The 26,266-nt window shown below is 35.2% G+C and overlaps 1 protein-coding gene across 1 annotated transcript in view; it reads left to right on the top strand.

The window, feature by feature from the left end:
• MYOF (myoferlin) overlaps nt 1-26,266 on the top strand; it is a 61,734-nt gene that overhangs the window by 12,872 nt on the left and 22,596 nt on the right. The window contains 23 exon segments of the mRNA XM_031062908.1: nt 536-644; nt 1,849-1,933; nt 4,025-4,185; nt 4,672-4,800; nt 6,062-6,124; nt 6,236-6,286; nt 7,836-7,866; nt 8,314-8,429; nt 9,556-9,682; nt 10,144-10,247; nt 11,177-11,245; nt 11,367-11,410; nt 11,866-11,948; nt 14,087-14,125; nt 15,818-15,942; nt 16,402-16,518; nt 16,881-17,058; nt 17,891-18,015; nt 18,495-18,601; nt 20,833-21,025; nt 22,061-22,216; nt 23,265-23,396; nt 24,678-24,841. Coding sequence (XP_030918768.1) covers nt 536-644; nt 1,849-1,933; nt 4,025-4,185; nt 4,672-4,800; nt 6,062-6,124; nt 6,236-6,286; nt 7,836-7,866; nt 8,314-8,429; nt 9,556-9,682; nt 10,144-10,247; nt 11,177-11,245; nt 11,367-11,410; nt 11,866-11,948; nt 14,087-14,125; nt 15,818-15,942; nt 16,402-16,518; nt 16,881-17,058; nt 17,891-18,015; nt 18,495-18,601; nt 20,833-21,025; nt 22,061-22,216; nt 23,265-23,396; nt 24,678-24,841 — 2,508 coding nt within the window.

The raw sequence follows: 26,266 nt of genomic DNA, 5'->3' as shown, positions 1-26,266 counted from the left end.
AATTTTGTGATTCTCTAATAAGCGCGTTGATTGATCTGTTCTGTTTCACTGTTTTCATTACAAAGATGTGGATGTGTCTGGCTTTGTGTCTGTTTTGTGTAGTACAACAGCTGTTGTACCTAGTTTATGTTCACTACTTCTCACCTGAGAGCTTGCAAATCTGTGTAGGGAGAGAAATTTTTACATTGTTTAGTTTACCAATGAGAATTCAGGGGTGGAAATAAGTGACATTGCTGTTGAAAGTTATACAGAAGATTATTTTCAAAAGTACATGAAAAATAATTTCATTTTTTAACCTCTTTTAGGTTAAAGCTCCTATAAAGAACACCAACACATGTGAGTGTAGTGAAACAGAAATAAAAAATTAGCGGTACACAATCATTACATGACATTTGCAATGGTCTTTTGTTGTGCTTTGAGTTTTCAAATCGTGGCTGGAGTTACTTGGTTGTCTAACAGATGCTAGGAAAAGAAAAATGGTAACCCCTGTTTGATATGTATTTGCATTCTAATAATGATTTTTATTTAATTCCAGATTAATTGGCAGTGCATCCGTAGCACTTAAAGATCTTGTAGGTAACCAAAGCAGATCTTTTCCCTTCAAACTCATACCTCTACTGAATGAAAGGGGACAAGAAACTGGAGTGAGTAACTTATATTTTCTTATTTTACTGTATTCTTGATCAAAATGCTCCAGCAACAGGGCTAATATCAATTTAATTATTGGAAATGTCTAGCAAAAGCTCCAGATGGAGGAAATTTATAACCAGAAAGAATTAAGTCTATAAAATTTTGTTTTCTCTGTATATATTATATATTTGTATATATGTGTTATAAATATTATGGACCACAGAGTATGCATGGAAATCAGCCTGATGTTGAAAAAGAGCATTTTCCAAGTACCAGATGGAGTTCCCACATGCACCTTTTTGCCATATGCTTTGTAACAGCTAGCTGTGTCAAAGCACATGATCAAGGACATGTTCACTGCCAGCTCCCTTCAGAAAGTTACACAAGAACTTGCTTAACTTGATTTAGCACATGTTTAGATTCCAATGGTTATTAACTTAGTTATTAATTAAGTAGGTTTTGGGACCTGGGACCTTACCGTGTTTGTGCAGTGTAGCTGCTAAGGCACTTCATGCTGCATTCTGGTGTACTCAGTCATGAGAGACTCTAAGCATAATTTCAGTCTCTCACCACTGCAGTTTAAAATCATGATTAGTTGGTCACAGGGTTGGGCTTTTTTTGCTGACTCCTCATGTTACTCTGGCAACTAGTAATAATAATGGTTTGTTCAATAATCCAAAACCACAGTCAAGCAGAAAAAGGACAATTCTAAAATTAGAATGGAAAATGACGTATTGTTTTTCTTCCAGGATGGAGACATGAACGAGCAATTAGAGAAGCCAGATAGGAAAATTTAGTTATGGTTCAGACTTGTTATGTTTTTGATGATACAGTGTTATTTCTCTACTGCCTTTGTTTTTCTGTCTGCAAATTTAGGATATCACCTTGTCTGCCATGAATATCGTGGAACTAAAGCTAACATTTGTAGAACATCTTACGTGCTTGTATTGTGACAGATTTTTCTAAATATAAACACAGCAACTCCATTTCTTAGATATTATTTTAGAACCTAGTCCATTCGCTGAATTTGTGTAATCTTTATTGTTTGTATGTATATCTAGCTTAATAATAGTTTATTAACTTACTAGTAGCTGAAACTTTATAAAACTGTTGTGCCCATGAATAGTTAACTGTTCATGCACAGTGTTTGAACAACTTACTGCTTTAAATCAACTGTTGTGGGTACTGTGGGCTACATAAAAAACCATTTCTCTATAGGCAACAATTGATTTGGTAGTAGGATATGAGCCGCCAGCTGGACCTGCAAATCCAACTGATCCAGGAGGGACCAGTGCACAGGAAGGTATTTCATCCTTTTCTCAGAACATTTTTGTTAAAAGCTCTAGGAGCTATTTAAGGTAAGGCAAGAAGGTGATTCAGCAGCTGCTCACCAGAAGCAAGCATGTCAAGACTGCTAGATAGTTATTTCAAAGAAATTAAGGATTATTCAGAAGCTAAGAAAAAAATTGGCCTTTCCTGACATAAAATGGATTTTAGCATAATTTTCTCTATTTGTTAAAAAACTTTTCAAAATGGCTTTTGTTTAGGAAAGAAAGATTTTTGAATGCTCAAGGAAACAGCAATTATCTGCTGCAATTCTAGGGCTAACCAAAAAGCAGAGATGTTCCATCTATTACTTTCAGTGTCAGGGAGCTTGGTGAAAAAATTCTTTTGATTAATTAAACCCCTTTCCCCTTGTAGAACAATTAAGTTTTGGAAGACATTGTTTTATATTAGGTTGGTATTTGACTAGGCAATGAAATACTGTGATCAGTAGGGAATATTCTTTGGTCTCTGTATATTATATTGACGAGGCTTTTCCTGAGAGTATTTTTGAGATCTGGTTTTACAGATTCTTAAAAGAATTGTGAAATAACAGACTTTTGCAGTTGATTGGAAAATAATAAGCCTAATATCAAAGCTGTGTTTTGAAGAAAGAAGGAAGTTTAATAAATGTTTAATAAATGTAAATCTATTTTAGAGAAGTAAACCAGTTTGACCATTATTTGGTGATAGATAGTAACATAAGAAGAAAAAAATTGAAATCAGGAGTCTTCTGCAGGGAAATTTTGATTACATTGACTTCTCTCAGAGGTGTTCTTGGAGAGCAAAAGGATAAGTAATATAAACACAAAAGCTGTGTGTTAAATTACTGCATTTCAAAGTAATTTTATAGAAATGGAGACTTGAAGGCTAAAAATGCAAATTCACCTCTATGAGATTATTTGATTGCTTTTAAATTTTTTTCAATTATAACATACAGATAAAATAAAAAATGGTATTTTTTATCTAGTATCCAGAAACTGCATGGAAATTATTTCAGTGTGAATTATCAAACACACTTTAGTTAGTTATTGTAAACACCTATTTCCCATGAAATGAAATCACTTTCCCTGAGACAGCTACAGCTCAGTTTCAGGAATTAAAAATTAAGTGCTAGGGTAGTCAGTTAGCTGCATGGATCCATTCAGGCAAATGCATTTTGAGAGATGTTGGAGAGGTGGGTGTGGTCTTCTGCTTATAAAATACTTAGCATGTCAATCTCCCTAGTTTTCTACATCTCTTACAAGGACCCTGAAGGACTTCATTATACAAAGTGATCATCAGCCTGTAATTTATGAAGTTAGAATACATTCTGTTATGCCAACCACCAGAGACACAGCTCATTCTTCCTCTTAATTTAATAGTCACTGCCCAGTTAAGAAAAGCTGTAAACACAAGGAAGTGACCACTTTTGTGGTCTAGATATTTATGGATCCTATTTTGCAATACTGGAATCTCAGAGTATGATTCAGTATTATAGTGTCATGTGGTTGTAGAACTGTCTTCCACAGAGGTATGCTGATTTCAGAGCTGTCAAAGAGCCTTACTGAAAAACTAATTCCACACTTAAATGTTGTAGAGAATGATTGAGTTTTATTTTGGATGGCAGACCCTAAATGTATTTGTGCATTCAAGATTCTGAACTAAAAACCAATGCTGTGCTATAGCCTAGTCTTGCTGCTGGGGAACAGCAAGATTCATTCAACAGCAAAGTTTATTCAGCTGGAATAAAATTAATCCCTTGTGGTGAATTGTGAACTAGTTGGAGAATGATTACAGCTCAGCTTTGCTTGAATTGGTTGATTAAAAAAATGTATGAGAATTGTGTTAGACACTCTGCATCCAGAAGAGAGACTGATCTAGAGTTAGTTTGGTTAGGATATAAGTTGTTCTTAAGCAGGCTAGAATGACTAGCTTTCAAAAGGAGCTGGAAGAATGTAGTTGGCAAAAACATTGTTGATGTGAGCTAATAATAGAATTCTAGTGGAACTCTTGGATATCAGACTCTTACTCCTTCAATAGCAAGTTCTACTATTTATTCATTAATTGCACTGATTTTTTGCTGTATGAGATGGAGAAGATGATGGAGGTTATGAGGATGGGTTGGATGGTCCAGTTGGTGGTATCACCCCAGCAGTTCCAAGTGGCACAAAGGAAGCCCAGCTGGCTAAACGCATCACCAAAGGAAAGAAAACACGGAGAATCCTCTCTAACAAACCACAAGATTTTCAGGTACTAGATTTATCAAATATTGCATGTTCCCTTTTTCTGCTGAGCATAACAGGCTTTTACACAGCCTGAGCATAATTTAATGTCAGCTTATCTAATGCACCACAGAGATAATTAGCCTCTTCATTTGAAATCCAGTATTTCAAAATTACTCCTCAAATGTTCCTGTTACTCAGATGTCTGATTTGTACAGTTCTGACTGAAATAGGGATGAACTTTATTTGCTGTATAGTTGTACAGATTTCAAACTACTATTGCACCTTCAAAAATAAATGGTAAAGGCAAGTGAAAAAACTCCAGTGAAATAATTAGCCCTAACTTGTCTTGTAAAATTAATTACTGTCATAATTAAGCTTGCAAAGTCTGGTTCATATCTGTTAGCTACTTCAGGTGTTGGCTAACATTTTTGGTGGTATAATGAGGAATTGTTGTGATCAGGATCACTGATAATATAGAGAATAAATCAGTACAAATATTGATTTTTTTCAGATTCGTGTTAGAGTCATTGAAGGTCGTCAGTTGCCTGGGAATAACATAAAACCAGTAGTCAAAGTTCATGTTTGTGGTCAGACACACCGGACAAGAATCAAAAGAGGAAATAACCCATTTTTTGATGAAGTAAGTGGTGTAAGAATTCTCTAGCTGAAGTGTTGAGGCTATCAAATGTCGAGAAGTAGTTAATACAACCTTCATTATGATGAGTTAATAAGAATTTACTAATATTTATGGGTAATTATGCATTATGCCATTCCCAGTCCCTTTCTTTATGTATTCACATCACTAAACACATCTCTGTCACTGACAGTCTTAGCAGATAAAACTAACTAGAAGGAAGTCAAACTTCATATGAGACATACGGAATGTTTTCTTTGGTGCAGTTGGCCATGTGACAGAATCGCTTTGAATAGTTGTGCTCAGGTTATAAAAGCCACAGAAAAATTAATTAGAAATCATTGTAGAGCTGTGTGGTGTGTGCAGATGAGTGCTCAGTGCAATGCCATAGGAGTGCCACAGAATCTGGAGTTATCACTGCCTTGCTACCCATGATTTATAAAGGCACAACTAGATTTCTCTGTCCAGACAGGGGGTCTGTGCACCAAACACACTGAAATACAGGAGAGAATTCAAAGCCACCTAAGGGACACGAGACTGATCCCATAGCTGAAAGATTAATGTTGCAAAACTGAAGTGTAATAGATAATGAGGATGACTCTCATTATCTGGGCACTTGTGGAAAATTCAGAAGATTTTGGAATTGCATGGCAAGCATGTTGAACATACACAGGCAAGACCAAGGAATTTATAAAACTTTAAAACTTGAAATAAGCTGTAGGTAGCAGTCAAAATTTAAGAAGCCATGGGAGGGCAGAAATAGGTAGGGCAGAAAGTTGGTTGCACCTCATATTGAAATGATTCCTTGGCAGTCCATAGTAGTCTAAAACTAGAACACAAATCACTGTCACCACTTACCGTAAACAAGGCCTCTTTGACAACTACAACAGAGATGGTTAGACCAGGATCTAATGTTCTGGGTAATAAACTTTTTCGTTTCTGAAGTTGTTCCCCTGAGAAAAAGATGAAGTGCAGAGCAAGAAGGAAAGAGCAGTGCTGGAAGTTTGCACACAGTTATGCTGACAGTGTTTGCTCAAATGGAAGTTGTGGCTGTCTTGTCTGTGTTGTACTGAGTCAATTTACTAAATCGAATTTTTCATTCTGCACTAAGTTACCACATAATATGTCCAGCAAGGAGGTGGGGTGAAAGTACTGTATCAGGCATGCTTCATATGCCTCTTAAAATAATGTTTTTGCTTTTTATGTTCAAGAAATTATGTGTTTATCACCTTAAGACGGGGTTTTTTACTTGTTTTTACCTTGACAGATATTTTTCTACAATGTCCACATGACTCCTTTAGAGCTGCTCGATGAAACTGTTAGCATTCGGGTAAGAAAAACCAGTGCATATTCACAAGGCTGTTGGATACCTGTGACATCCTCTGCCCATTTCCCAGGTTGTTTAGGAACATTCCTGTTTCATGCTCCTCTGTCTTTTTAGGTGTATGATTCTCACTCTCTACGAGCAGACTGTCTAATGGGTGAATTTAAGGTGGGTATGAAGAAAGATCCATATCGGGACTAAATTAAATAAAATGAGAGAAAACTTTTAAGTACTGGTTTTAAATATTTAAATTTATACTTCTTTTTCATGAGGTCAAAGAATTACCTGATGATGTCTTGCTTCTCAAGTTAGAGACCATTTGCCCAAAGCACTAATAAAAAGGTTTTTTTATTTGAGTAGAAGAGTATTGTTTAAAAAAATTGTGTGGTTTATATATCAAGTTCTCTAATTTTCATCCAGGTAACTTTTTCTTCTTTTGTGGTCAGGTGATTATTTGATGTGAGGTAGGGTTTGAAGTGATAATTTTATTAGCTAGCTAATAAAATAATGGTATGTATGGTGGCATAAATATACATGTTCTCAAATAATGTGGAGAGGTCTTCCTTTGGTCAGAAGTTAAGCAAAAACAATGGTGGAAAATTCACTTAGTTAAAGTAGTTTCTGTGGTTTTGATGATATTAGTGAGATGGTCTTTATTTGGATTTGTTATTGTCTACTCTGGGAAGTAGACATCTGCCTGCCAAGAATTCCCATGTAATGCAATTCCCATGTAATTCCCTTGTAATGGCTACTGGGATCAGCTGTTACAACACTTCCAGTATCAGTACTGGCTGTCTTTTCTGCTTGCTTATTTGGTACTGCATAAATTCAAGAGGTCTATAGACCAGCTTTTTACAAAAATATGCAAAGAGGGAAGAGTGCTCTCTTCTAAATGAAACACTTTCTGCCACAAAGCTGATTGCTTTTTGCTTCTCACTGCTTATTTTCTCTGTGATTTCTAGTGATTCAGTCAGTGATGTATTGCTGTGTGGAAGATTGATTATTCACTAAGCAGATGACAGCACATCACTCAGCTACTTTCTGTTCCTGCAGGCACACATTCCAACAGGAAACCACAAGGGTAATTCTGTCTAGAAAATCACCCTTTCAGACTTCACCTGCAAGGAATACTGGCCCCAACTGCCATGAGCAAACATACTTACATTCCTGAACATGTTTAAAATCTGATGCAATGAATGAGGCAGTCCAGATTTGACACACTGGGAAGAGAAACGCTCATTATTCTTAATAAAGAGAAGGAAAATATTCATTGAAAAAAAAAAGCAAATTTCACTTCTGGAACTGAAGGATGAGATGTTGAGCAGGAAGAAGGAACAAAAGTGTTCTGATAAGCCTGTCTGAACATAAAATAATGAATGAGTGTAGGAAATTCAACAAGCACAAAGCCAGCCCCATCTTATGTCTCTGGTAAATGAAAAAGCTGGGGATCCAAGAAAATAAGAAAATAACTACATGTATTAGTTCTAATACATCTTTTCTTGCATTTTCTTCTTGGCTGCTCTATCCCTTTGAAATCCCTCATTTTTCAGTGTAAGACCTTTTCTCTTTCTCCTCCTAGTAATATTCTCTGTAAACTCTCTTGTGTTTGTGACAAGAGAACAATGTAGTAGTGCCCAGGAAAACATGGGGGGAGTTGCCCAACCATTTTTCTGTTTTGGTATTTCTTCAGAGGTAATGCCTTTGATCTTTATTTCAGATTGACATTGGCTATGTTTATGATGAGCCTGGTAAGTAATGGTTACTTTAGAACTTCTTTCCTTGAAACTACAAGTTGAAACATTTCATTGAATTTCTAAAGTAAGAGGAGAAACTTAATGTAAAGTTATTTAAGTTTGCTGTTTTAAGTATTAACTCCCAAATATCCAACAATATATAACTCTTTTCAGTGAATTCACAATGAAGTACAAGCCCCTTTTTTATCAAAGACCTAAAATTTGAAAAATGCAAAAGCATTTGATAACTGTGTCCTTGAACTAGTATGCCAAAATAGTTTAACATCAGATTTCTTGTTTTGGATTACTCTATTGAGACCTGTCTAGGACTGGATTATTTTGTTAAATAATTAGGGTAATTTAGGATAAAGCATACTTTTGAAATAGCTCGCTTCTTATATGATGTCTCCCATTTTGTAACAGACATTACTGGGGACAGTAGTGATGTTTGTTTTATTTCAGGCCACGCAGTCATGAGAAAATGGCTTTTGCTGAGTGATCCTGAAGATACAAATTCAGGAGCCAAAGGCTATATGAAGGTCAGCATGTTTGTCCTGGGAACTGGAGATGAGCCACCAGTAAGTTTAATTTAAATGTTTTTCTTCCACTCTCCATCCCACACATACTAATTTATGTCCCCCCAACATTGTTTCAAGACTGTATAATTTACTTTGTGAGCAGTACTTATAAGACAGAATCTACTAGTGGTTTCATGCTGTACTATGTGGCTAACTCAAAGCTTGTTTGGTTATTCTGCTCAGTTAAGCAACCTCCACCATTTGTGGATGCTCCTTCACATACTGGAAGCAGAGATGTGTTAGCCTGGCTTTGTATGCAGCTATGTGTAACTCTCTTTAGCTTAGCTAAGCAGACAGAGTCACTGATACCAGTTCCAGGACTAAGTCAGGGATGTCTCCACTACTGCAAAACATAGACAAGCCCATAGAGAAACCAGAGTACCATTAATTTTTTCCTGGTGAAGATCAGACCCCTCAGTAATTACAAGTCAGGCACAAGTAATTTGAAGCAGATGAAAGCAGCAGGTAGTTTAAACAATCCAATCCTTCCTGTCTGCTGTTCTGTCAAGGTGAAAACAGGTGATTTTTTTCTTGTAATGCTTTTCTTACCAGACCATTGCCTGTATTTTTGCTTTTCTTCCTGTCTGATATTTTGCATACTGTTCTCCTTAGCTGAATATAATGTGGTTCCCAGAAACATGGCAGATTGCCTTTTAAGTTTCATATTAACTGTTCCTCTCTCCTGTTCTCATGCTTCTTGAAATCACAAGGATATGTCTAGTTGTTTGTGGTGTGTTTATTTTTAAATGAGGAAGCAGTAAGTTCTGGTAAGTTATATCAGACTTGTAAGCTTTTCCTAATTGTAATAAATGCCTTCTCATGAGATGAGTATGAAATTTGCATGAAGTTGGCATTTTACTTGTGCCAAAATCATCATTGTGTGATGATGGTGATTTTGAAAGTGTGATTATAGTGGGCTCCTGCAATTGGGTACTTTAGAGATAAAACTGAAAGTAAAATAGTTTAGCTAGAATTAAATTTTTGTGGCTTGATAATTTGATACAGTCTCATTCTTCATCATGCAACTGACACCAGTCTTTAGCTAATCAACAGTTTAGCTAGTTACCTTAATTCTAATTCTGTACATTGCCTTGTCTTTTTTGTCTATAACTGTGTCCCCCAACAGGTTGAAAAAAGGGAGAGAGATAATGAAAGTGATGATGTGGAGAGCAATCTTTTATTACCAGCTGGGACTGCACTTCGATGGGTCACTTTCCTTCTCAAAATCTACAGAGCTGAGGACATTCCACAAAGTATGCAGCTTCTCCCTACTTGTGCATTGGTGTTTGAATACTGTTAGAAATAGTTATTTGTGTTAGCTGCTCAGAATAGAATATAGGTGACTTTTTATCCCTTACTAGCATGTTTTCTCCCCTATATCTGTGCCAAATAGCAATGTCTTCAAATACATGTATAATGTTTTTCAAATACAGTGATGCCTTTAAATTCAGGAGCACATCAGCACTTCTTATAATGTTTGAAAAATCTATATTCTTAAAATTGCTCCCAAGCCAAAATTCTTAGTTTTTACCTGCAACACTTCTGAATTTTGCTTATCAGGTTAGACTTTATACTTCCTAGATCTCTGAGCTGGTTATTTTGGTAAGATTGCAATGGGCAATTTATTATTTAGGAATAATAATAGTAATAATAATAAAATAAAAATAGTAGTAGTAAAACAACTACCTTAATTTAATTTTTGACACTTCTCCAGTGGATGATGCTTTTGCACAAACTGTCAAGGAATTATTTGGAGGAGAAGCAGACAAGAAAAACCTGGTAGATCCATTTGTAGAAGTTTCTTTTGCTGGAAAAAAGGTAAATGAGTAAATATCTGTACCTTTGTATTCTACTTGTAGTCCTGAGAACAGATTTCATAAGCCAACATGAGTTTTTATTTTTACTGGAACTATGGAAATAAAAAAATGAAAAAATAAAGTTAACTTTGTAAAATGACAAACCTCAAGGTACAATGGAAAGGGTGTAAAACTGATGACTAATGAAAGGAATGTATGACTAAAGGCTAGAACTGGCATATGCCAGATTGCTTGCCTGCCAGTTGTTCCTGATTGCTTTTAGTAATTGCTGATACAGATCTTTCTGCACAGATTAACTGCATTTGTACATATAAATAATAAAATGTTCCTTAGAGTGCCAAATTTGATCTGGAGCACAGGCGCACAACTTATATTCATTACTGGTCTTTTTTTTGTCAGTCATTTAATATGCTGCATAGTCAGGTTACCACACCCAGTAGTGTAAAAGATCTTAAGAAGACATGACCAGCAAATAATGCAGCCTCTCCCCTATGATATATTCTTCATCTACCCTAAAATCTGTATAAAGAAAGCTGGAATCAAGTAATTCCTTCATCTCATTTCTCTACAGTGATAAAAGCAGAATAAATTGTGGCTTGTGGTAAAACAAGCTTTAATAATTAATTTATTTGTCACTAGTGAAAAAGAAACAGGGTAACCCAAATCTCATATTTAAACACTGTTTCAATATTTTCTTTTCCTCTGAAGGTCATTAATGCTGCATATGTAGATTACTCTAAAAGTAGTTATCAGTGGAAAACTCATTGAGCATCAATGGCTCATTGCAGCATTAATCCAGGATTCACTTACTACTACCCCTAATTTTTCCAATCAGATGATGACATATACTAAATCATAGCTAGTAAATACTTTTTTTTCTGTTTTATCTTTGATGTTGTTCTGTTGTATATTTGATTTCATTTTTGGCAGGTTTGCACAAACATCATTGAGAAAAATGCTAATCCAGAATGGAATCAAATTATTTATCTTCAAATCAAGGTCAGTTTTTTTACCCTTGTTTCTGTAGTAACCAGCCTTTTTCTTGGAACTCAGAGCCTTGACATTGCAGAGGTGAAAAAAAGTAATGAGTTTTTTTACTTTCATTGCTTTTTTATTTCAGTTTCCCTCAATGTGTGAGAAAATAAAACTTTCAATTGTTGACTGGTGAGTTATGACTTTTAATCAAATTACTTGAGAAGCTAAATGATAATAAGCAAAGAATATAAAATATGAAAATAAGATAATAAGAAAAGAAAATAAGATAATAAGAAAAGTCTGGTTCTATAGATGTCAGGTATTTTTTCAATGCATGAGAGTATTTAAGCAAGTGTTTGAGTTCCTTTATGGTTTCTTTACCAGAGATCTGATTAGTGTAACATGAGATTATTTTTAATTGTGTGCAGTGAGAACTGAGCACTGTCACTGTTTAATGATAGTGTAAAAGTTAGGTGACTTATTCATGGATTACAGCCCACTTTTGTAACTTGTCATTACTGGTTTTGTTAGTAATATTGAAGCATTTCAGGTCATAGAAAATGTATGTACTAGTAGCTTGCCACTGGGTGTGATGACCAGAATTATATTTTAATAAAATCTTTCTTGTTTTTCCTTTTTTGTAGGGATCGACTTACAAAAAATGATGTAGTTGGAACAACATATTTAAGTCTCTCGAAAATTGCTTCTTCTGGAGGAGAGGTTGAAGGTAATTGCTTGAGCAGTGTGTCACACTATCTTCTCTTGTGTTAAACAGAATGGCAAAGATCAGCGTTCTAAGAAAGTATATAGTTATCTATAGTTTCGCAATTCCCTGGCAGCAGGATTGTCTGTTCCTTTTGAAATATTCTAAACAATGCTCCTAGAAAACATTCTACGGGACTTTTAAAAGTAAAGTATTAAAATTTTAATGACTAAACCACATCATGGTGGAAATACCAATAATTCAAGATTTTGTTTTCCACTATATATATATTTATATGTTAATGAATTGAGTAAATTTGCCAGTACTTTCCCAAATTCAGAAAATGATGTGATATCACAATCTACCATGTGTAAGATATGCGAATTTACTTTACTTACTTAATAAGATATTTAATTTCAAGACAATCTGGAGTCACTGCTTCAGAACCATTTCCTCTTTGGACACTAGTAAACAAGACTACTTTTGCTACTTCATAAGAGTATCTGTTCTATCTCTGAGAAGTGAACCTAAAAGCTGTGGCATTTTCCTGACTAGGTATCCTAAAGGAACTATCTAGAACCACATAGTCATTTCCTGGACACCACTGGGCTGCTTGCAGATGCTGGGGAACCTGGGTCAGTTTCTGCTCTGATCAGCAGCTGACTAGAAGCAGGCACTGCATCTCATTGCACAAGTGTTCTGTATTCCTATTTTGTGACTCTGATTTTGATTGCACTGCTATGATTGCAGACAATTGATTTATATGCTTCTATCAGTAGAGATGGCTGGGTGTGCAATTTCATACACCTAAAACCCAAAACTGATTAACTGCAAGAAAACAAGTTAGACAAGATATGAGGTGCCTAACATATTGTTCCCATTGGGAAATAGCTTTGTAATAAAACTCTTCTTTAAAATATTATAAGAAATACTTTTTCTGCCAATATTTTGGAAAATATTAGAAAAAAATCCAGTTACATTTATATTCTAATATAATCTTGTGATTATTGATCATTTCTTTGTGATCTATATCTGTAATCACCTCTTTTTATAGCAAGATCTTTCATACAATTGGGCCAGCACCCACACTAGGATTCTGTGTTAACTTACCAGAAAAATTGTTTTATCTTTTTAGTGAACATAGCTTGGCATATTAGTTATCCAAACAGCATTGTAAAGCTCAAGGTTAAAGAGGCTTAGCATGTATTTATCTGACTGTCTACAATAGTTTGAAGGACAGTCTCAAAACCATTTCAGCATTGTCACAATAAGAATCTAAATTACTTATTTTTTCTGTTGTATTTATAAAATCTCTGTGATATGCAATTGTCTGAGACAGACCAATTTGTCTTTAAGCTGATGGCTATATCAGGTGTTTAGAAACAAAGTTAGTGACTCCAATCCTATACTGACTTGAGGCAAGAATTGGATGGAATTGTATTTTCAGTCACATAAAAGCTTATAAAATAGTCCTCTTAAAAAGACTGATGTTGAAGTAAGAGTTCATGCAAACATTCTGTTTATATATCCTGTGCACAGCCAGAAGCAAAAGAAAAAGGCAATGGGAAAGCCAAGAGAGAGGGGTTGGGCGGTTGGGGAGAATTCAGCTCTGGAGAGATCACTTGTACTGCCCTATGAGTGTGTATCCTGAGCTGCAGCTGAGTCACAAAGCATTTACACTTCAAACCCAGGCACTCAGTCACTGGGAGATTAGTTTGGTTTCACTCTCTGCTCAGGTCCTGGCATTGGAATAGCCATTTCTATTGTCTTCTTTTTAGTGCTGTGCCTGAAGCCTGTTCTGGCTTCTAAAGGATTGTGAAACTGAACTCGTCTATAGTCCTCAGTAAATGTAAATAGATACCCTAAGGGGCCCTGAAATGTAGTGGGATTTTAAAAGTAGTTTTAAAAATAAATCTATATTTTGTGTGGAGGAGAATTGTACAAAGCTGAAAAATAAGCACTAAAACAAGATATATTGTCAGATATGCTGGTTTTTTGCCCTGTGGAATGTATACAGGAAGAGTAATACCTTCATGTATTAACCAGAAGCAAAAATCTAGCCCATATGAAATTTCTTTTTAAAGGAGATTGCATTGTGATGTGTCTTTTTTTAAAATGCTATTGTCACTCGTCATGTAACTACTTCTCTTTTCATAATATAGATTTTTCATCTTCGGGAACAGGGGCTTCATCATATGAAGGTTTATCTCTTCACCTGTTACTGATTTTGTGTTCCATTGCCCAAACTGGAAGAGTATTGCCTAGGATACTCAATCAGCTTAAAAATATTTTTAAGAATTCTTTGTCTAAAAGATTTCACCATTGTGATTAAAGAGTATCAAACATAACTAACTCTATAAACCAGTTTTGGCACTGGAATTGGTTTGAAAATATTTCTGTTTGTCTGGTGCTTCAAGCTGTGTGTTAGAGATGAGCATGTAGTTGCTTCAATTACAGAGTGCTTAGTCTAACAATGGCTTGAAAATTTTAACTTAGCTATGAGATCACAGGTATATTTGCTACTGCAGAGCCCTGCAGAAGTAAGTAACTGCCTTAAATAATTAGTGGCTATTTTGCTTATGCTTAACAAGCTGTATAAACAAACTAATAAAATCTGGTTCTGTTACTACCTGGAGAGGTGACGTTTTCCAGGTGGACATCCAGGTTTGAAAGACTTTCTGGTAAATATTTAAGTAGTGAGAAAGAAATACAAGTGGAGTGCAGTTGAAAGGTAATCAACATTCATCCACATGGTACTTCATTGACTATCCTCCTTTCTTAATAAAGTAATAGTAAGTTAGAGGCTGAAATAATTTCTTAGAATCACTTTCTATTATACATGATCATTAGCCTTCTAGAAGTAAACAATTGAATTTTAAATTAAAAAAATAGAAAATAAATTATTTTTATTCCAGTTTTGGGAGGGTTTTTTGTTGTCTATATGTTTTTAAATTTATATTCTGTTTAATTTATTGGCATCAGTAAGTAGTGAATTTAACACATATCTGTGTCTTAAACGTAGTCATACTGAGGTCTGATGGGAGCAGTTCAGTCTTAGAATTTTTTTTATATTGGACATTATTCAAATGATTTTTTTCATTCAATTTTTGAGCTGTTTCTAATTCAGAGGTAAGGGTGTGAAAATAGCCAAATGCAAAATAGAGAACTGCAAATCTTTATTTTATGTTGTGCAGGTTATAGGTGACTTTGTTGACAGGAAATGACATCAAGACATCACATCCACTTTTACAATCCACTCGTGTCACTCAGTAGTGGTATAGCCACACGAGGCACAACCCTTTACTGTCACTGTCCTACCTCAGCCTTCTTTTCCTGTGACAAATAAATGCATCCCTCTCTGTACTGCAGGTCATTCCAGGAAATTTCCGTTGCAAAGTTGACCTGTTTCTCATCTCTTTTTTCTGCTAGAGGGTGCATCTTTTCTATGGCTGTTTAGTTTGATCTTTGACCTGTGCCTTTAAGTGATTGCAAATGTTGTTTTACTCAGCTTCACTTTTTCTAGAAAACATGTTTTCTGTTAGCAAAAGAGCATATTACCCTTGCACATAAATTAAAGCCATATATTTGGAGTGGGACATAAATTCTTCTTATTCTGTGGGATTTTTGCTGCATGAAGTGTTGTGTTGCATAAAGTGTTTTGCTGCATTTAGTGTAAGTGTCGTGCAGTGAAGAAAGAAGTTAGGTACAAGTACAGGCAGTGGTATAATTACTTTAAATTCATATAATATAACCAGAGAATAAAGTGTTCTTATGTTACTAATACCTAACTAATACCTAACATTTCTTCTAATGGATTTGATAGTAATGTTGCTTGTTTCTTTCTGGCTCAATATGGTAATTAACAAATATATAATGGTAATGTCTTCTATTAGTAAACTCTGGAGAAACTGAAGTTGGATTTTTACCAACATTTGGACCTTGTTACTTAAACTTTTATGGAAGTCCAAGAGAATACACTGGATTCCCAGACCCATATGATGAATTAAATTTTGGAAAGGTAAGTTTCTTTATTAATTGTTTTTCATAAAATAATTAACCCTTAATCAATGAATTAATTAATTTAAATGGGTTTTTTGACACTACACACCTCTTGCTCTTTATTTTTGAATAGTATTTTATATTTAAGATTAACAAGGAAGTATGATAGCATTTTCCATTCCTATCTATTTTTGTTTTAAAGAAATTTTTGAAGGAGCAGCAATGATTTTGACGATTTTCCCTAACTGCACCTTTGCATGTATTTGTATTTCTTCTTTCCTTGTTTGCATAAATATGATTTTCACTTACAGCATTAAGCCAACTACTTTATTTTACTTGCTCCAATATGTTCCATCCATGCGTCTGCAGGAATTCTGAGAACACTTCAGTGAAGCCAGAATCATGTACAGCTAAAAAAAATATAGGCTTCTTTAGGGCAAATATATAAAATTTTATTTGATATGTGTTTATGTTTCAGGGAGAAGGAGTTGCATATAGAGGGAGAATTCTGGTTGAACTATCTACATTATCTGAAAGCAAGCCTGTTAATAAAAAATTAGAAATTATTCCTAATGATGACTTACTGGTTGTCGAGGTAAATCCTTGTTTTATTGTCACTGTTGGTAGTGGAGATGTGCCTTGGCTGGTTGTTTTTAGAGAGTGATCTAACTCAATAAAATCAGTACAACAGAGTTCAATCTCCAAGTTAAGAGAGGCCTTTACTGGTGGCTGAGGAGTAGTGGCTACAAAAATTTTGTGCCCTTGCAGCAAGAAGTGTTAATCTGAAACATTTTATAATATCAAATACAGTAATTTATTATACACATTATATTTTTTTGTTTCTTCTCAGAAAGCAGTAAAAATACTGAGGTTATTATTTCCATTTAGCTATTGCTATTGTTTTTCTATAATTGTGGATCTTGTTTTGAAATACAACTGAAAAGGTTGTTTTGGTAGAAATACCAGCGCAGACGGAAGTTCTGCTTGGCTGCTGTGTTTCACTCTGCCACGATGCTGCAAGACACGGGGGAGCCCATCCAGTTCGAGGTCAGCATCGGCAACTACGGCAACAAATTCGACAGCACCTGCAAACCTTTGGCATCAACAACCCAGTACAGCCGTGCTGTGTTCGATGGTAAGGGTGCTCTGCTCTGGGGGTGAAATACTCCAAAATTGCCTTTTGGGTGTGCTGTTTGTAGCTTTGGAGTGTCAGCCCAAACTGCACTGAAAATGTGACAGATAAGGGTGTGGGGGTTTTCAGAGCTTTTGAGGTGAAGTTGCATTTATGGAATACGTGCTGCAAGGCCCTACTAATAAGAGGTTATTAGTGAAATTTTGACAGAATTCAGTGAAATCTGTTGACCACGTACTAGATATACACAAATATATACTCCTTTGCCAGGAGAAGAATTCACATTATTTTAGAGGTATCTAGAATTAAGTAGGGAAAACACGCCTTGAATATGCTGATTTAGAATAAACTAATAACTTGTTTTTAAGTCATACATCTCTCAGCCTAGAAAAAAACCAGCTAGATCACAGGAGAATACATTTTGGCTATAATTTTTTTTATTAACTGCAAAGAGTAGTTGGGTTTTTTTTCTCCTGTGTATTACATGACTTTATCAGGCTTACTCTAGAAAATTTTTATTTGAATATTTTATTTTAAAGATAAAGTTATATTAATATGCCACCTACATCAGTATGTTATGGGAAATAATATGTTAACAGTTAATTTATTTTTTAAAACCTGTTGGATTTTAAAACAATTTGAAACAATTTGAAGTGAATGTTTACTATTCAACAGATGCTATAGTGGCTTGAAAACACAAATCCTGCTGTGAATTTGGAGTAGCTTATATGTTCTTAATGATTTGTAGTACATAAATGATATGAATGTAGCAACAATGTACATTATGTATTCCTGCCATGAATTCTAAATCTTACATACAAATGTTTCACACCAGGTAATTATTATTACTACTTGCCATGGGCAAACACAAAGCCAGTTGTAACGCTGACTTCTTTTTGGGAGGACATAAGTCATAGATTAGACCCTGTGAATGTAATCCTAAACATAGCTGAAAGACTGGTAAGACATTTAAAATCTTTCTTTTTCATTTTTACTTGTTTTCATTTAGAGGTGTAATGAAAAAGTGGCATTTTGAGCAAATTATGGAAATTTTGTGATACTTTCTCTCCTTTTCTCTTAGTCAAAATTAAAAGTTGCTTGGTGTAACAAATGGCATTGTTAATCACAGGTCTGTATTTTAGCAAGGCTCAACACACTCCTGCTTGAAGCCACAGGGAATTCGCAGGGAAGGGAAGAGTCCTCAGTGTTGGTTGGAGCTGTTAAGTCTGTGGGACTGTTATTTGCATGCTTTGTTAAATACAGTGGGGGAGAACATCAGAATAGTCCTGTTAAATACAAATTAAGTTTAAATATGAGTGTTTTTTTGGTTTGGCCTTTACACAGATGAATAATTAAGATTAAAATCTTGAAACTCCTACTGACCATAAAACCACACTGGAAGTTTATAAGTGCAAATTCTTTTCTTTTGAATTCCTCAGCAATCCAATTTAGCCGCCTTAAAATCAGGAATGCAGGCTAAAGTGTCTGAAAACAGATTAGCTGAGATGTGGCTGAAGTTGATTGATGAACTTACAGAAGACATAAGGTAAAAGAACTTTTTTTATCTCTTATGTTATCATTCCAGGCCTGCTCAGAATCTTTGTTATTGCCTCTGCTAAGTCAGAAAACAAATTCTGAGGACTATAAAACTGACTAATCTCATGAATTGACCTAAGAACTGAAATTCCAAAAGTAAAACATCATGGATATTGCCAATCAAATAATCCATCTGGTTGTGTAATTCTCCATTATCTCAGGATAGTTTTATTACTGACAGTGATAAGACAGAACAGTATCTCTTGAAAAAAATCTGAGGTGGGATTTTTCTGAAAATGGGTATTAGGTCTCTCTGCTGCCTTTCTTGCATCCACCCTTTTTAGAATTCCTCATGTACCTTTGGTTTACCTGTGTTTCAATGTTATTTCTGAAACTAAAGAGGGAAGAAAATGTAGTACTTCACTGGTAAGCCCAAAATAAAAAAATCAAGAGGTATGCAGGGATTAGGGGCCATAAAGCTTGTATTTTTAAATAAGCTTTTAGTCAACGTATCTGTGTGTATGGGGGTGTTCAGAGAAGGCAGCAGGAGTCAGCATTTAGAGTTTTGAAAGAGAATATATTCTAAATAGAGAGGAAGGAATTGTATGAGAAAGAGACATTAAAAAAGGAGATATTGAGATGGGGAGAGTAAACAAATGGGTGATAAAACAGCACAGGAAAAGTAAAGGAAAAGGAAAATGACAGAACAATTATTATCCATACGTGGAAATAACAAAGAACATGAAATGAGAGAACAAATTCATCATATTGTTGAGCCAATATAAACGTTAGCAGAGGAAAAACAAACACTGGAGGTCAGTATGTACTAGCAAAGAATTACATGATGGAAAACTTACACAAAAACATAAACTAATAACTTCATAGAATGCTGTGATCTGAAAGAAACAGATAAAAAGGACTGACAAACTCAAGGAAAGTAAAATGTGAAGGGCAAACTTTTGTCACATGGAACCAGTGTGGAAACTTCAGGTCATTTCCTCATCCTGACGCATATTTGCACTGTTATTAATTCAGACCATTATTTTATAAAATATCACTCAACAATTATGGAGCAATAGCACATAAATATAGCACCAAATGAACTTCATTTTGCTGATGGGATACAACTCTCTTTTGGGTTTTTTTTCAACAAACTCAAAAAACCTCTGTCAAAGACCGCTCCCGTTGTTGAATTCATGGATTTTTCCTTGCTGTGCTAACGTTTAAATGAGTTAGGAGTTTGAAAGAGTTTTCAGTGCAATACTTAAAGCTAAAATTATTTGACTTTCTGAAGGTTATGATCTGGTACATGTGATTCATGTCAAAGTAGCTCCCAGGGCAGACAGCCCTTGCATTCAGATTAGTAGAACTAACTCTAGTGGAAGGCACAATAGTCACTATTAAGGTTTTACAGAATCAAAACCCTTAGAAGTTCATAGCATTAAATGTAGGTCAAAGAAGAGAAACTAGGCAGTGTCTTTGGAAATTTTAAAACTTTTTGTAAAATATTATATTAAAGACATTTTAATGAACTCTGCTAAAGTGATACAGTCATTGCTCTTTGAAAAGCTGCCTTTTCCTCAAACCTCCTGTAATTTTTCTGATGGAATTGGACAGCACAGTCAGACACATGGTATGATTTTTTGGGTGTGTTCTGTTCAGAGGCAAGGCTAAATGATCCTTGAGAGTCCCTTCTAACTCAGGATTCTGAGGCATCTTGGTTCCATTGAATACTTACTCTGCCCTCTGCTGACACAGAAGTTCTGTGTCACAGATTTCTTTGATATTTTCTTGCCAGAGGGTTAGATAAATCTAGTCATAGCCACAAACCATATTTGTATATTGAATTTCTGAGAATATACAGTTTCCAGGGAAGGAAAGGAACCTAATCTGGTCTGAAGGCACTGGTTTCAGTTTTGAGATGTACATTTTGAGAAGATAACATTTTATTGTGAGTATATAGAGAAATGGTTTGATTGGTGACAATTACATTAAAGCAAACACCTCAAGGTGTTCTACCTTGGTGCTTGTTATGTAAGTACAGCCTCTCCCTTGCTTACTATAAATACCTTGTGAGGTGAAAATCTCTGCAGAAATAGATGCAATAGCACTGTTCCAGTGGTTTTCAATCACAGGAAATGATGGCACTCAATCCATTGCCACTGTTTGCATGTCTGCATTTAGAGTGTAACTAAATAAAGGCACTTAGATTATTAACCATAACAAATATTCTCTTTTCAGTAAACCATTTCCCCTCATAGAAGGCAAATCTAATATTACAGTCCTTGACACTCAGATAGAAAAGCTGCGCCTCAAGTCTCTCAAACAGATTGGAGAAGCAGCAGCAAGGATGAGAAGTGAAGCTACTGAGGTGAAAGCCACTCTGACAGAAATTGAGGACTGGTTGGATAGATTACTGCAACTGAGTGAAGAGGTTAGTGCTTCACAGTACTGGTGTTTGGTTTAGCAGTACTGGTTAGTTTAGCAATACCTGTCTAACACAAATGGGTGTAAAGTTCACTGCTGATCAAGCAATATCCACTCTCTGTAGAACAGTAATTTTAGATGCTGTGAAAGTAAACATGTTCCCTTCTGTAATGGCAATTTACTCTTACAAAACTCATTTGTTAGGTGTTCTCACTGAGAATGTGTGTTGGGTAATGATCACTCTGTGATTGGTAGAATAGACCCTATTCTGTCCTCCATTTCTTCCAGAGCTGCAAGTCACTTTTCTGGTTCAGGGACTGCAGGGTATATGTTGGATTTCCACAGCTTGTAGCCATAGTAATCAACTTCTAAGAGACTTAAATCTGTTTCTGTGGATTTTTTTTTAATTTTCACCAATGTTTTCTGTTTTCATCTTGGCTGTCTCATAACTGGTTTTCGCAACATTTTAGAAATGGTTTTATTTTTAATTTGTTGCTTCTGCTCTGTAGAGCTACTGATTAAAAAAAAAAAAAAAAGATGAATTAAATGGCCAGACTTGCAGGTAGCTCACAAAGTTGGGCACAGAACTCCAAAAAGGTAATAGGTGGTTTCTGTCTTCTGCTAAAAGTCTTACAATTATATACCCTTAATGTGGAAGCATCAGAAGCACTTTAGTATGTAGCAGGTCAATCCAAGGCATCAGCATATGACATCCAGTCATTATCATCACCTTAAGGGAATTGAGATACAAAATATCTCTAGAAAAATTGATAAAAGATGTAAGGATTTTTTAAAATAAAAATTACTTTGTTTTTAAAAAATCTCAATGGTATTTTTATTATTCTTTCAGAACTATATATTGGTTTACTTGCAAAACAAAACAGTTCCCTCTATTTATCATGTTTGTCATCATTCATGATTCTAAATGATAAATCCTTTGACATAAGCTCTTATTTATGTTTCTCTTTTCTCAGCTCTAGATTAGTTTATTGTTCAATTAATTACTCTTCTTAACTCTCCTTTCCCCACAAATAATCCTCAGCCACAAAACAGCATGCCTGATGTGATCATATGGATGATCCGAGGGGAGAAAAGACTGGCCTATGCTCGTGTTCCTGCACACCAAGTGCTGTACTCCACAACAAGCCCTGAATCATCTGGTAAATACTGTGGAAAGACCCAAACAATCTTCTTAAAGGTACTATTTCTTTCTCCTTAAGAAATAATTAACTCCCTGAACTGACTTGCTATCTGATGTGAGTATGAAACATGCAAACAAACTATGAACAATGGGGTGTCAAACTCAGGACAGATGAGAAGCCAACTGCATTTAGCTTCTTCAAAATATCACAGAACTTTTAAGTTTATCATAAGCCAGTTAGAACCAGTATTGGATATGCCTCTGTCTCTGAGAGTTTTCTAAAAGAGTTCAAAATTGTGATAGAACTTTTAAAGTGTTACTGGAGTTGATCTTTGGGGATTGGAGTTGATATCAACTCCAGTTGATATCAACTGGAGTTGATATTTGGACATATATGGAAACTTTCAGAGGAAATAGTAAGTATAAGTCAGAGAAGTTCCAAAAACTTACTCAAAGTTTTGGATGGTTTTCTGTAAGCAATAGAGCATGTCTACACACAGAAGTTTTCTTTCTGAGTCTGACTTGAGTCTTACTCTTGAATAGGAATGCCTTTCTCCATCTAAGTTGATATTGTATTCAACTGAAATAAACTTAACCAGGAGAAAAGCAATCTGACAGTAAAACAAGAGCACTTAAAGAGTTTGTAATTTTACTAGTAATTATATTCATGAATCCCTCAATGCAGACAAGCCTGTATCTTCATGGTTTTATTCAAACCACCATTGATTCTGCTTTTACTGAACCATCCCTGCTAACCCCTGCATTTCCAGAGTCTCCCAACAAGAAAATCCAATATCAACATTGAAGTTTTAAATAATTGTCAAAACTGAAAACTCATCGCTGAATGAAATTTGGGAGAGAATATACAGGAACATGGATGATACTACCGTTAATGTGTTTGGTTTTTACATGCCCTAGGCAGGTATAATTTAAAGAATGTTTTCCTCCTGCAGTACTTATTACTGGCTTTTGAGAAAAAGCAGTACAGGAGGAGATAAATAAATATGTATTGTTACTCATATCTCTCTGTTAATATATATATCTTACTGAAAGCTATGATACCTCCATAACAGAACAAAGAATAACATTTTTGTTTCTGTGCCAGTACCCACAGGACAAGACGAAAGATGTCAAAATGCCTGCAGAGCTGCGAATTAACATTTGGCTGGGGCTCAGTGCAGTTGAAAAGAAGTTTAATAGCTTTGCAGAGGGAACATTCAGTGTTTTTGCAGAAATGGTATGTCCAGCATTGCTTTTTTACTTTAAACTTGGATGTGAATGTTGGGAATTCAATGCAGCTGGAGCTCTTTTGAATTTCTTTGCATGCTTGACAGAAAGAGAGAGTAGTGTTTATTATAAGGAAACAAGTAGAACCCATTCAAGGCAATTAATAATAAAGTCCATTGTGCCTGCCAGATGAACTTCAGCAGACCAGATTCTGAACTGGTTAGTCACTACAAATCTGGTTAACTCCAGTGATTTCACGTATATTTATTTTAGATTTTTATCAGTGTAATTAAGATGGAGATCTAAACTATTATGTTTTGGCATGTGAATAATCCCTTTTTTAAAATTGCTTCTTCACTTCTACAAATGATATTTGCATAGAAGTGGTTTTGCTTAATAATAGTTCTTTTGTAGTAGCAGAAAATTTACTGTTGCTGACAAAATGCTATAATACAATAACATTTCAATGAGAAGAGTTAACAAATTCAGAATTCAAATGCTTGAAATACTCCCACAGCAAATAATAGAGGTTTTGGATGGTAGTAGCAGGTGTGTTTTATATGCTACATCACCTAATGGTGCATATAATCCAGTAGCAGTAAAGTAGCTTATAAAAAGACATTTTTACAGTGAAGTCACTGTTGCACCTATGCTTAAATATTTAGTAGCACTGTACTAAGTCACTTAAAGCAATAGGTGTTCAAAGCCATTATTTAAATATACAGTTTAATAGGCATTGAATGTCTGTTTTGTTGGTCTTCAACAATCCAACAATTTTCCAGGAATAAGGGCAGAAAACTCAAGACCATCATAAACTACAAATAATCCCAGGAGGTGAAACAGACTAGGTTGACATCAGAATCATGGCCCTGGTCACTACTATGATTAGATTTTGATTCAGTTCTACATATTACAAAAGATTTTAAATAGGAGGAGATTTGAGATGGAAATGAATGACAGAATCATGCGTTTAGGGAACAGAAGGAACTTCTTTGAATAATGTAACATAATTTTATTTAACAGAACTTTAACTTAGAGAAATTTTTACTGTAGTTGTAGGGAGGCATTTCATTGAGAAGATTGTTTACGAGGCAGCATAGAAGAAAATGAAAGAAAGAAATTGATGATGACATTGCAGAGTAATGTGGAAAGGGAGTACTTAATTTCAGAGGAAGTAAATTTATAGTAAAGTGTTTCAGTTATAATAGTTACATAAATATATAATTTTTCCTCCTAAAAGCTGTTTATTATTCCTAAATAATAATTAGATTTTTGCTTTCTTCCCACACAGTATGAAAATCAGGCTCTCCTTTTTGGAAAGTGGGGTACCTCAGGACTTGTTGGTCGCCACAAGTTTTCTGATGTTACAGGAAAAATCAAACTGAAAAGAGAGTATTTTCTACCCCCAAAGGGCTGGGACTGGGAAGGAGAATGGATGGTTGATCCTGAAAGAAGGTCAGATTATTTTAATTTTATGCAGATAGAAATAAAGGCATTTGTGGTGTTGAGTAAAATCTCCTCTCTGTTTTCTTGGATGAGAAAGGGATTTTAAGCTGAATGTTCCAGGACAGCAAAAACCAGCCAATTGTCAAAGATAGTTAATAGTGCTAAAATTAACATTACCTTTTTTTAAAAGTAAAACAAAACAGGCAACAGAAAGAAAGTATCCATTTCTAAGAACTAGCCTATGGTTTTGCAATCCCCATGTTATGATGGCTATATTGCTTCTATTTCTGGATGTCATTTCTTCATCTTTTAGAAAGGGATAATAATAATATTTCATGCCTAGGAAGCTACTAGGAGGCTTACGTGTGTCTGTGTGAGATTCACAGGTCCTGCTGTGATGGTTTCAGAGCAGACCCTTGGATTGGTGGATTTTCCCTGGATAGAAATTTAACCCTGGCATCCAGTATAAATCTGCAGTTCATGCTGTAGCAACACCATTGCAGCATTTGCATGGGCATTCACAAACACTGGATGGTTTTGGTGTTTATTTCATTAAATGTTGAAAAGTAACAAGAAACTAAACAACTGTCACAGGTTATTTCTCAAACTGACTCAAGGCAAATGTTGTTTTCAGTAGAAGGTTGTGGTGCCATGTGGCAGTTCCTCCCCTGGCAGACCAAATTCATGAAGTGTCAGCCCTTCCTCAGCTCCAACAGATTCAGTCTTGCTCTGCCAGAGGTTTTCAGCTCTGGAGTTGTGCCTGTCTGACTGTGTTTCCACACTTCAAACCAGGCTGGGAACGTTATTTGTTTCATAAACAGAAACCAGCATGAGAAAGAGACTGTTTTCTTTCTTCCTCAAAGAAAATATTTGACCCATTTTAAATTCTTGTGTTCTGACAAGAAAAATATGTAGAACTGTTGCTATAGAAAAACTGTGCAGGAAAAATATGTGCTATTTTAAAATTTTATCAGTTATAGGCATGAATGGATGGGGTTTTGTTTATATTAGATTGATAGTTTTTATTAATAAGATGACGTGAAGAAATTGCATTAAATCCTGTTGAAATGCATATTTTTGCCATGCAGCTGCTTCCACTGGGAGATGATCTGTGGCTCGATTTGGCCAGCAAAGGGCAATGTGGAACACACTTTGGTGCCTTCTGAACCACAGTGAACCACTGTGCCTGACAGCAACAGGCTTTTATCTGATTTCATGTTCTCCTATTTCTTTTACTTGCAAATTAGAAAAAAATATTAGCTAATTGATTGCTTGCCTTGTCAACAGCATAAATGGAAACAAAATTAAATACATTGCCAAATTTTACTATATACATAGATGCATGTGCTCTAGAGATGCATATAATTCATACACAGTCCTTGTGTCCTACACTTAAATTTATTACATTTTTTTCTTTTTCCAAGAGGATGTATT

Source organism: Geospiza fortis, unplaced genomic scaffold (assembly GCF_000277835.1).
Source record: "Geospiza fortis unplaced genomic scaffold, GeoFor_1.0 scaffold130, whole genome shotgun sequence".
NCBI classification, from domain to species: Eukaryota; Metazoa; Chordata; class Aves; order Passeriformes; family Thraupidae; genus Geospiza; species Geospiza fortis.
This window is presented reverse-complemented; position numbering and strand designations above follow the sequence as displayed.